At 40.1% G+C, this 12,968-nt stretch overlaps 1 protein-coding gene across 1 annotated transcript in view; it reads left to right on the top strand.

Moving 5' to 3' along the window:
* IMPG2 (interphotoreceptor matrix proteoglycan 2) overlaps window positions 1-12,968 on the top strand; it is a 77,974-nt gene that overhangs the window by 17,181 nt on the left and 47,825 nt on the right. The window contains exons 5-6 of the mRNA XM_049785643.1: window positions 8,811-8,857; window positions 12,852-12,934. Coding sequence (XP_049641600.1) covers window positions 8,811-8,857; window positions 12,852-12,934 — 130 coding nt within the window. The remainder of the gene's footprint in view (window positions 1-8,810; window positions 8,858-12,851; window positions 12,935-12,968) is intronic.

The raw sequence follows: 12,968 nt of genomic DNA, 5'->3' as shown, positions 1-12,968 counted from the left end.
TTCAGTCACAAAAAGAACACCCCCCTACATTAGTGCAACATTCCCACCACCAATGCCCCCATCTCCCTACTCCCACACCCCCTGCTTGTATATGAAACAGGTATTCTACTTTTCTCACTCATTAACATTGTCTTGGTAGTTGCTAGTGTATTATTTCTCTAATTGCACTCACCCGTGATTAGCAGTCTTAAGTCCAGCTATGACCTAATTCCTCACTGCCTCTATGTGAATTGTAACATTTGCTGTTATAACTTACACGGAGTATTTTACTGTATATAATCTTAAGATTTTCTGTTATTGGCTAGGTTTCTTTTATAAAAAGCATTTTGACATCTTGTTTGGGAACTTATATTCTATCAAATCTTTTAAACACCTCTGTTATTATTATTATTATTATTATTATTGTTATTATTACATATTTTGCCTTTACAAACTAATATTGTATTTTTTCCTTCCAAGTTTTCATGTTCTCTCATGACTAATCCCTTTTCATTGGCATATAAACATGCTAAAATCATTTTTCTTTTGGTTTGTTTTTGTTTTTGGGGCCACACCTGGTGGTGCTCAGGGGTTACTCTTGGGTATGCGCTCAGAAATTGCTCCTGGGTCAGGAAACCATCTGGAGTGCCAGGGATCCAATCCAGGCCCATCCTGGGTCAGCCGCATGCAAAGCAAATACTCTACCGCTGTGCTATCACTCCAGCCCCCATGCTCAAATCTTTCCCTCGGTTCTTAAATTACTCTCCTCCAGTTCTTGTCTTCATTATAGCCAGATACCTTGTAAGCATCTCCATGTAGCTCCAGTTGCTGTTTAATCCTGTGCCATCTGGTTCTTGTTGCTGGTGTTGTTTTGGGGCCACACTCAGTTGGGCTCAGGTGTCCATGCTGTGTCAGGGATATAAACAAAGCTCCTGACTTCAAAGCTCAGCCCTTTATGCTCTCTGCAGCATCCTGACACCTGATTTTACTGTTGTAGCCTCAGTCACAAATAGAAGATTCAATCTATGATAGATATTCATTAAACTTTTTAAAGTGAAGAACCAAGTTTCTGCTTAATCAAAAGAACTGAATATGAATTGAATCAAAAGAATATAAATATGAATTGAAGGGCCCGGAGAGATAGCACAGCTGCGTTTGCCTTGCAAGCAGCCGATCCAGGACCAAAGGTGGTTGTTCGAATCCCGGTGTCCCATATGGTCCCCCGTGCCTGCCAGGAGCTATTTCTGAGCAGACAGCCAGGAGTAACCCCTGAGCACTGCCGGGTGTGACCCAAAAACCAAAAAAAAAAAAAAAAATGAATTGAATATGAGCAATCTCTGCTCATATTCTCAGTACAAAGATTTTTTTTTTGGAGGGGAGGGATTTGTTATTGTACTTCAACCATATATTTGAAGAAGGGGGTCCCCCAAATGGCACGAAGAAGACCTGGGGCTCTCCTACCAAGTCTTGGCAAAAGAGGAAGCCCTCAATTCAATGTTAGGCCAGAGGATGCTGTTCTGCTCAGAGCTGTGGTTTGGGGGCGCTTGAGGGCCTCTAGGGCTGTGCCCTGTGATATTCGGAACCTTGTGGTTCTGGGGGGAATAAAGTACAAGTATGCAGGACAAGCATCTTAATCACCTTGCACTAACTTTTCAGCCTCAAATATAAATATATATATGTATATATATATTGAGCAAATATTTCCTTTATTTTTATAATTAATTACTTAAGCAACATGTTTACAAAATCATTCAGGGTTAAGTTTCAGTCATAGAATGTCCATCACCCTTCACCAGTGCACATTTCCTACCACCAATTTCTCTGGTTTCCCTCACACCAAGCTTCCCTTGCCTGCCTTTTGGGCAGGCATTTTACTTCTCTCTCTCTCTCTCTCTCTCTCTCTCTCTCTCTCTCTCTCTCTCTCTCTCTCTCTCTCTCTCTTCTCTCTCTCTCTTTCTCTCTCTTCTCTCTCTCTTTCTCTCTCTCTCTCCCCTCTCTCCCTCTCCCTCTCTCTCTCTTTCTCTGTCTCAGTCTCTCTCTCTCTCTTCTTTTTTGACATTGTGGTTTTCACTATTGCTAGTGAAGGGGTACCATGCATATCACTTTATCCCCTTTCAGCACCCAGTTCTTGCCCAGAGTGATCATTCCCAACTCTCATTGTCACATCGAACCATTCACTACCCTAATTACATTCACCACTCTTTGTGGCAAGCTTTTTACCATGGACTGGCCTTCCTACTCCTTATCTCTGCTGTCTCTGGATATTATAACCAGATATGGATATGTGAATATTATAATCTTAATCTTTTTATATCCCACATACATGTTTTCATTTTATCATTCTGTGCTTTTCATGATTCTACTGTACATCATTTTTATTTGTCTTCATAAAATATTTGTGAAACAGTGATATTCGTGCTTTAGACAGTAAGTTCTCTAAGCCCAGGGAAACAGAGGTCTTTTCTTGACTCGTGCAAAGATGATATATCTAGGTGTAGCACCAAGGATTCCTGGCTCTCTGCTTTGAGTTCTATTGTTGTCCTGAGCTGATTAAAGTAAACTGATTTACAAGCAAAGCAAAGTATAGAAAATTAAAATGTCAAGGTTAGTATTTAATTGTGCTGTTTTCTTAAATTTTTTTATGAATTCTTTTATTTTTAAAAACTTTTTTCCTTAATAAATCTTTATTTAAGCACCATGATTACAAGCATGTTTGTAATTGGGTTTCAGTCACAAACAGAATACCCCCTTTACCAGTGCAACATTTCCACCACCAATGTCCCTCTCCTCCCCTGTTTTGATAGATTTGTAGGCTTGTGTTCCTTATGGCAATAATACCTTTTGACACACTCCCACCTGAATTCCACTGAAATGACTAGGCAGTGGTGGCGAGGAATAAATTATGTGCTAGAAGAGTTGGGAAAATAAGACACTAGGGGGTTGTTTGCTGTTGGTCTTAAGCTAATAGTCTTTGCTAAACAACCGCAAATTTGTGGTTTGGCTGAGAAATGAAGGGGCATTGCTGTCTCCAATGTCAATACACGGCTGTCTTCTAGTTATGTTGTGGCAATCTAAGGGATCCTTGCAGGAGGCAGACATAATGAGGACATGTGAGAGTGTGCTTGTTTTATTTTTTACTTTTTAAAAAGTAAGAGGCTGAGGGATAAAGTGATTTGAATTATTGAGAGTTGCCCACTGGCTGTCATTTAAATAATTCTATTTTCTTTGTGTGTGTGTGTTTTGGGTGGGTTTTACCAGCCTGCACTCAGGGGTTTCTCTTGGCTCTGCTCTCAGAAATTACTCCTGCTTGGGGGACTGTATGGGATACTGGGGATCAAACCTGCATCCATCCTGGGTCATCTGCATGTAAGGCAAACCCCCTACCACTGTGCTACCATTCTGGCCCCTCTATTTTATTTGATAGATGGTCTAAGTTAGTCTTACTAGGGGAAAACGGTTCTTTGAATTCAGTAAGTGAAATCTAGTCCGAGTAAGGAGAGCAACTTCATTCTAAATGCTCTCCATACTTTTTAATCCTTATCAATTTTTTACTTTCATCTAAGGCTTTCTCTTTCTTTTTCTAATATTTTGAGTTTTAGGTTGTGTGATTTATGTAAGCTGTATCTTTGAGACCCAGAGAATACTTGGGGTTGTCTTTTTAGATAACATAGGTCATTTAAAGGCTATGTTGTAAGGTATTAATGTAGGTAAGAGTGAGATTGCTAAAATTCTTTTAAAACTTTTAAATTATTATATTTTTAAACTTTATTGATTGATTTATTGATTGGTTGTTGGACCATATCCAGCTGTGCTCAAGAGTTACTCCTGGCTCTGCACTCAGAAATCACCTCGGCAGGCTGGGGGACCATATGGGATGCCAGGAATTGAACCAGGTCCCTCCCGGTCAGCCGCAGGCAAGGCAAACACCCTATTGCTGTGCTATCTCTCCAGCCTGATTTCTGGAATTCAATGAACCCTCCACCAACTAGCTATGTAATCCTGAGTAAATTTTTTGTTTTTGTTTTTTGGGTCACATCCGACAGTGCTCAGGGTTACTCCTGGCTCTACACTCAGAAATCTCTCCTTGCAGGAACCACCGTCTTTCTGTATGCAAGGCAAACTCCCTACCTCTATGCTATCTCTCCGACTCCTGAGTAAATTCTTAACTTCATCTTGAATAAGTTTCATTTGACATGTAAATGGGAATAATAGCATCTTTCTCTTAAGCTTAGAATTAAGTGAGTTGACCAAGATGAAGTCTTTTAGCACATTGTTTGACATATGATAAATTTAATTTTAATTTTTACAATTGAAAAGGAAATTGGATATGGAAAAAAAATTTAAGTATGGCTTTAAGCCATATCGAATCATTCCATTGCCTGACCCTGAAATAATTGCTTTTACCCATCTGGACTTCATTTTTTCTCTATAAAATAAAGATATTTGGAAGGGGTTTTGAATTATGGATAATTGATAGACCCAATTCTAGCCTGCTATGTTAATGTTTGTTCCATATTTGTCTGACTTTCTCTCCCCCAATCTCTATCTCTTGCAATCCAAGAAGCCTCTTGATGTTTTCTCATTCCCCAGTCTTTCTCTGCTCATCATTCATCATATTAACTTACCTATATGACATATTTCCTTAAATTCTGCCAGATGACATTTTACTTAGTAAGCAATTTCTTGCATATGCAGTATAAATTACCAATACATATAATTTTGCTTCATGCTTTATTCTTCCCAGTATTTTGAAAGGCCAGAATCTTTAGAGTGAAAAAAAAATTTAAATCTGTTTCTTTTTTATTTTCTTTCACATTTTCTACCAAAGTAAATTGTTAACCTCTTCTAGGGTAAGTTTCCTTATAAATGTAAATGGGGGTAATAGTGTCTTCCTCTAAGATTATTGCTTAGCATTGGGTTAATGGGAGTTTTCTACCAAAATTTAGGGGTTTAGGAAGTGGAGTAGGGAGGGCACTTGCCTTCCACAATGTTGACCTAGTTTTAATTCCTGGCATCACCTATGGTCCCCTGGGCATCACCAGGAGTAATTATTGAGGGTTATTCAAGAAATAACCCTTGAGCATCACCAGATAGGTAACCCAAGAAACAAAAATGGAATTAAAAACACTAGAATTTTGGGTACAATGGTCCTAGTTGCCTCTATAGTTCTAGTCATGAAATAGCTTTGAATTGTGTATTTCATTTAAGCACTTATTTAAATTTGATATTCTGTTCCATAATATAGCCACATATGCTTAAATATTACAGTTGTTTTAAATTATATGTCAGTACTCACTTGTTATCTCCTTTAGCTACTTATGCTTCAAGTAAAACTTATGTTTCAAGAAATATTCAACTTTATTTAATGGCTTTGAGTTTACCTTACCCTCTCTGACTTAACTTTGACCAGTGGAGGAATTTATGAGAATAGTTTTATTTTTTATTTTTTTAAAAATGTATTTATTTATTTATTTATTTAGTTTTTTTGGGTCTCACCTGGAAGTAGTTTTTGGGTCTCACTTGGAAGCACTCAGGAGCTACTCTGGTTCTGTGCTCAGAAAACTCTCCTGACAGGCTTGGGGGACCATGTGGGATGCCGGGAATCAAACTCTGGCCCATCCCAGGTTGGCCACAAGCAAAGCCAACACCCTACCACTGTGCTATTGCTCCGGTCCTTAAAAAAATAATTTCAAAGATGAAACTCACTAGCATATTGGCAAGTCTCTAAGCCAGATTATTGAAGCTGGAGAGTTTCCTATTGCTATAAATTGAAAACTGGTCTTATCACTCTTTAGCTCCTTTGAAAGGGTTTAAAGGAACAGCCTTTTTTTTTTTTTTTTTGGTCACACCCGGCAGCGCTCAGGGGTTACTCCTGGCTCGATGCTCAGAAATCGCTCCTGGCAGGCTCAGGAAACCATATGGGATGCCGGGATTCGAACCACCGACCTTCTGCATGAGTGGCAAGCGCCTTACCTCCATGCTATCTCTCTGGCCCCCACAGCCTTTTCACTTTAGGAACATACACAAAAGTTTTTAACTTTCCCCAAATTACTCTAATGTTTTGAACTATGTGGAAATGTGAACTTGCACAAGCCCCTTTTCCTGTAGATAGGGGGCCTTGTCAGATTATCTTCTGATCCTTTTTGATTTTTATTTTTAGTTGCAGAGTGATATGATTAGAGGATAGCGGTCATATAGACATCTAGATTCTTTGATTCTCTGGAAATAAAAACTCATTATCCTCAGACAGTTTTATTAGAGAAACATGACTTATGAAGTTTGGAAAGGGGGCAGAGAGAACACTGTCATAGATGGTTCTCTGCAGGGTTTGTGGATCAGGGTCTATCTAAACTCTTACTCTGAATTCGAAGACATTCATCCAATCTGGCAACCCATTTGTCTAGAGGTGCTAAATTTAGCTCCAGAAACTTCATATAAAATTGAAGTTTGTTGTGTTCCTAGTGTTATAGGGGGCACATGCTTAGTGGAGATTAATGACAATCTAGATGACAGAGTTGCTCATTTTTAGTTCCAGGAAGGTGGTATAATGGACAGATTGTTTGGTAACATGCAAACAGGGCTAGAATGCCTCCCCTGCCTTGGGTTAAGGAGGACTTTTGTCTCAAGAAAATTAATTAGGGGGCCAGATCCATAAAAGGGCGGGTAGGGCATTTGTCTTGTATTTTGCTAACCTGGGTTCAACCTCTGGCATCCCATATGGTCCCCTGAACCCACCAAGAGTGATTCCTCAGTGCAGAGCCAGGAGTAACCTCTGGTGTGTCCCCAAAACCAAAAACCAAACAAAAAGAAAGTCACAACCCAATTAATGGGTGCCAGAGAGCTAGAACAGTGTGTAGGGTTCTTGCTTTGCATAAAACTGACCTAAGTCCCATCCCTGGAACCCTATGTTGTCTTTGGAAGCTTGCCAGGAATTATCTCTGAAGGCAGAACCAGGACTAAGTCCTGAGCATGGCTAGGTATGGTTCCCCTAAAAAGAAAGAAGAAAATGTCTAAAGGATGTATAAACTAGCTATTATTTTGCCTTGCGATAAGTTCTCTGAGGAATTCAGAGGTCAAGCTTGAGTGAGAGAAGAAGGAATCCAGAATTCATTCTCTCTGACTCAGAGATCTTAAACTTGCCATCAATGTGATCTACATCAAGTCACCACTAAACTAGATTTTCTTTATGTAAAAAGGTTTATATATTTATTTTTTGATTTTTTAAAAATAATATCTTGGGACTGGAGAGATAACATAGAGGTAGGGCATTTGCCATGCATGCAGAAGGACAGTGGTTCGAATCCCGGCATCCCATATGGTCCCCCGAGCCTGCCAGGAGCGATTTCTTTTTTTTTTAATTATCTTTATTTAAACACCGTGATTACAAATATAATTGTACTTGTATGATTACAGTCATGTAAAGAACACCCCCCTTCACCAGTGCAGGATTCCCACCACCAATTTCTCAGATCTACCTACTCCCCACCCCACCCACACCTGTACTCGAGACAGGCTTTCTTTTTCCCTCATTTATTCACATTGTTATGATAGTTTTCAGTGTAGTTATTTCTCTAACTGCACTTATCATTCTATGTGGTGAGCTTCATGTCATTAGCTGCACCTACATGGGAGGATGGGGGGAAGTAAGGGTTGGGACTGAGGCAGTAAAATATTAGAAATGAGCTTTGTAGGACAGTATCAAGGTTCCAATACAAGGTGGATATTATGGATATATAGAATATATGCACACAATAATATCAATATGAAAAAAAAGAGAAAAAATTTTCACTGACTGTCCCAATATAAACCAGTACTAGAACAGCCTGCCCTCCTCCCAGAGTGCATTCCCATTAGTGTAGGGAGAGATAGGGGGAAAGCCTGTTGACCCCTATAGAGTCCACCTAGACTGGTGTCCAAGGGAGAAAAACCCTATACCTGGCAAGAGCTGGTCTCCAGAATCAAAGAGGAAACCGGAAGCCAGATGTCTGCCTGCCCTCCTCCCCATGCACCTCCCCCCTGGAGTACGGAGGGAGGGGGGAACCTGAGGACCACTAAGAGTCCACCTGAACCCACTTCTGGCCATCTGGGCTGGCACCCAGGGAAGGCCTGGAGTCAGGGGGAAAAGACAAGGATGGCTGGGGGCCTGCCAAGTCTCCCAGCACTCCCCAGGCTAGGGAGAAAGGTTCTGGTATGGGGTCTCCCCAAACCCCATACCTGGCAAGAGCTGGTCTCCAGAATCAAAGAGGAAACCGGAAGCCAGATGTCTGCCAGGAGCGATTTCTGAGCTTAGAGCCAGGAGTAACCCCTGAGCGCTGCCAGGTGTGACCCAAAAGCCAAAAAAAAAATCTTTATTTAAGCACCATGATTACAAACATGTTTATAGTTTATAAACTATAGTTTATATATATATATATATATATATATATTTTTTTTTTTTTTTTTTTTTTTTTTTGGTTTTTGGTTTTTGGGTCACACGCAGCAGCGCTCAGGGGTTACTCCTGGCTCTACGCTCAGAAATCGCCCCTGGCAGGCTTGGGGGACCATATGGGATCCCAGGATTTTAACTACCATCCTTCTGCATGCAAGACAAATGCTTTACCTTCATGCTATCTCTCCGGCCCCTGATTGATATATTTTTTATTGGTTTTTAGAAGGCATCAATATGGAAATAAATGAATTTTGAAGACTTAACTTAAAAAAAAAGTGACTTAACAATTTGAATCTGCAAATCTTGTTTGAAGAGCTAGTGATTTACTTTGTGGAAAACAAATTTCCTAATAAGTCTTCACAGTTCTCTCATTTTATTCATGGTAATTATTTTATTTCTCTAGCCCTGAAGTCTTATCTCCAGCTCCTGCTGATAGCTCAACATTGACAGGTATGCATTTGTGCCTTTATTCACATTTATTTTTATTAATAAATTTTAGTTTGAAACACTGTGAGATACACAGTTATAAAGTTGTTCATGGTTATTTGTCAGTCATGTAATGTTTAAACACTCATCCCTTCACCAGTGCACATTTCTTTCCACCAATGGTCCCTCCCACCTCCTCCTCTGTGCTTCTTTTTGTTTTATTTTGTTTGGGTGCCACACTCAACATGCTCAAGGATTACTTCTGGCAGTGCTCTGGGGGCCATATGGGATACTAGGAATCAAACCCAGGTCAGCCACATGCAGGCCAAACACCTTACCTACTGTACTATTGTTTCAACCCCCAATGCCTCTATGGAATACATTTTTCTGCTCTCTTTCTCTGTTTTCATTTTTTACTTATAGGCATTATGGTTTGCAATATTGCTACTGAAGGAGTATCATGCACATTGCTTTCCTTCCTCTCAGCACATAGTTCTTGTCCAGAATAATCACTTCTGATTATCATTGTTATAGTGGTCCCTTCTCTGCCTTAACTGTACTACCTCCTCTTTGTGGCAAGTTTCTTACTATGAACTAGTCCTCCTGACCCTCATCTCTATTGTCTTTGGATATTATTACAATACTGTCTTTAAAAATACATACATATATATATATATCTATATATAGATATAGATATATATCTCCCAAAAATGAGTGTTGTTCCCTTTTCCTCTGACTCAATTTACTCAGCATAGTAGTCTCCATATCCTTCCATGTCTAAGCACATTTCATGATTTCATATTTCCTAACAGCTGTGTAGTATTATCGTATTTGCTGGCATATAAGACGACCCCCTAATTTTGCAGTTAAAACATAGGTTTAGGCTTATATTCGCTGTATCAGACAGAACGTTCCTGTGCTGCAACTGTATGTACCACAGTGAGCCAATCACAGCAAGCAAAGGCTCAAAGGTTATATTGTCATAGACTGCCTCTCTGACTCTGGCCAATCTGAGCAGGCTTTTGAGAGTGTAGATTCGGGTCCAGAACATTGTCTAATTTGCATGCATAAAAAGCCTGCTTGGATTGGTTGAGTCAGAGAGGCCTTCCGAGCAGCCTGGCAGTGATTGGTGCAGGATCGAGTTGGAAAATTCGTTTTGTGGCAATATTCAGACAACTTTCGTTTAGCGGCATATTGAAACATTTTTCAGGATATACTCGGCGTATAAGACGACCCCCGATTTTCGGTTGACTTTTTTTTTTTTTTAAGTCGTCTTATATGCTGGAAAATACGGTACATTGTATAGATATACCATAGCTTCTTTTTTGTTTTGGGGCCATATTCGGTAGTCTTCATGGACATGGAGCCTTTTCCCTCCCCAGCCCACCTCTTTCAAGTTACACTTTCTCCCATAGTGATGAAGCTTGCATGTGACCAGAGTTTTCTGTTGAAGGCTCACTGATGCTGTGCTGCACTTTTACAAAACACCATCAGTTTGGCCAATTGCTCCCAGGGCTGAGCTCAGGCTCTTTCAGTGAGCACTGCCTCTTAAGACCCTAATAAACTTCCTTCTTTGTTAAAAAATAGTCTAGGGGTCAGGAGCAATTGCTTTGCAAGCACAAGGATCTGAGCTAGACCCCTAACATTGCATGGGCCTCTAAACACCCCACGGATAGCCTTGGAGGCTCTCTCTGCTCATACCAAAGTGGCCTTGGTAGTTCCCAGTATTATGCAGGGCCCCAGCATTAAACTTCTCAACTGAAAGGCAGAGTATTTTTGGGAATAACTATTACATACCTTGAACATTGCTAAGGCAATCACATATCTAATTAAGAAACATCAGATAAGGGCCAGAATGATAGCATAGCGGTAAGGCATTTGCCTTGCATGCGGCCAACACAGGATAGATCCCACCCGGTTCGAATCCCAGCATCCCATATGGTCCCCCAAGCCTGCCAGAAGCGATTCTGAGCACAGAGCCAGGAGTAACCCTTGAACACTGTTGCAAATCAGCCTTGGATGGTGGATGGAGGCCTTTGTCCTTAGGCCCTGGCCACGTGTCTCCATCCCTCATTAACTGTCAGGTCTTCAGGTGGTCGAGGTGGGAATCAGATTCACTCAGACAGGCATCAGGAAGTATCAGTTTTATTCATACCCTATCCGCCATATGTGTGGTCAATCTCAACCATTTACGCATGCTATTGTTAGCTTGCCCTGCATCTTAGCTCTTCCTCTCCATCCTGGCAAAAGACCAAAAGGGCCAAAAGCCCTTAATCCTCTCTGGTCAAAGCCTTATCTAACCTTTCCAAGACTCCTACCAGAAATGGGCGGGGTCTTGCAGGTAAGATCAAGTTACCTGGGAAGAATGGGGGGATGAGGCACAGAACACCGCTAGGTGTGACCCAAGAAACAAAAAGAATCATCAGATATCATTCTCCTTATATACTATTCAGTAGTCTCAAATTATTTTTTAAATTTATTTATTTATTTAAAGAAAAATTTATTGGGGCTGGAGTGGTGGCACAAGTGGTAAGGTATCTGCCTTGCCCACACTAGCCCAGGATGGACCTTGGTTCAATCCCCCAGCATCCCATATGGTTTCCCAAGCGCATAGCCAGGCCTAACCCCTGAGCATCAACAGGAGTGGCCCAACAACAACAACAACAACAAAAGAAAATGTATCACATAGTTGGCATAACTGTTCATAAAATAATTGTTTCAGAATGACAGAAAGTGAAGTTATTAAAATAGTAACAAAATAGAAAATCTCAAAAGAGAAAAGAAAAACAATTGGAAAAAGAATGGGCCGGTGAGGTGGTGCTAGAGGTAAGGTGTCTGCCTTGCAAGCGCTAGCCAAGGACGGACAGCTGTTCGATCCCCTGGTGTCCCATATGGTCCCCCCAAGCCAGGGGCAATTTCTCAGTGCTTAGCCAGGAGTAACCCCTGAGCATCAAACGGGTGTGGCCCCCCCCAAAAAAAAAAGAATTGGAAAAAGAAGAGAGTTAATTGGCAGTTATATTCATGAAAATTATTGTAATACCAATAAAGTCATTAATACAATAGCAGAGGGTTTAGTATGAGTAGTCTCAAATTTTCATTTTTGCTTATTTATTGGCATCAGATTGTGGATACTTAAAATGTCTATTAAGTATAGTACAACTCAGAAAACTATTTAAAGCAATTACATGGCCACCGTCCAAGCACAGAATCTTCAGGACTACATAAAAGGGAGCATCCTCTAGTAAAAGAAAAAACAATCATATGACCTACATAAGTATTATAAGGCAAGCACTTAAAATTTCTGCTGATGCAAAATGTTAAGTCTATCTAGCATTATCATTGATGATCAGTCTTCTAGAGTTTCCCAGAATAAAATACTTTTCTGATTACATTCTGTGTTGTCCTTTAAACATGATCCTTTGACTTATTCTTTTTTTTTCTTTTCTTTTCTTTTCTTTTTTTTTTTCTTTCTTTCTTTTTTTTTTTTTATAAATTTGTGGCTGTCTTATTTTAAAAAATAGTTTGGTGGGCTGGAGAGATAGCATGGAGGTATGGCGTTTGCCTTTCATGCATCATTTCGAATCCCGGCGTCCCATATGGTCTCCTGTGCCTGCCAGGAGCAATTTCTGAGCATGGAGCCAGGAGTTTCCCCTGAGCACTGCTGGGTGTGACCCAAAAACCATACACACATACAAAAAAAGTTTTGAAAAGATTCATCGGAAATTTAAAATGTATATACAAGAAAGGATAGAAATATTTGTAATTCTAAGTGTCCTGCATAAAGACCAACATATGGTAAGTTCTCAATAAATCCTTGTCTAATGTCTAAATTAACTCATAATCATTTCTCATTCTGAGAAGACTGTACAATTGTGTCTTGAGGTTAGACTGCTATATTTTTCAGGATGAAAAGGCAAATGACTTATAGAAATGACCTTGACATTAGTTCTTTGTTTCCTGCTATGAATTGTAACTTTGTCAGGGACCCAATTCAGACACATGTTTTTGCTTTACTAAGGTACTGTTCTCAGTGTTCCATATCCAGGGGTGACCTCCTACGAAGATACCTCAGAGAACAACTTGGAGAAGTCAGAGGAGAGTGTGAGTGATGTCCTGTTTTTATTATTTTGTTTTT

Source organism: Suncus etruscus, chromosome 13 (genome assembly GCF_024139225.1).
Source record: "Suncus etruscus isolate mSunEtr1 chromosome 13, mSunEtr1.pri.cur, whole genome shotgun sequence".
Classification (NCBI taxonomy): domain Eukaryota; kingdom Metazoa; phylum Chordata; class Mammalia; order Eulipotyphla; family Soricidae; genus Suncus; species Suncus etruscus.
The sequence above is the reverse complement of the archived record's forward strand: the minus strand, read 5'-3'. Positions and strand labels throughout refer to the sequence as shown.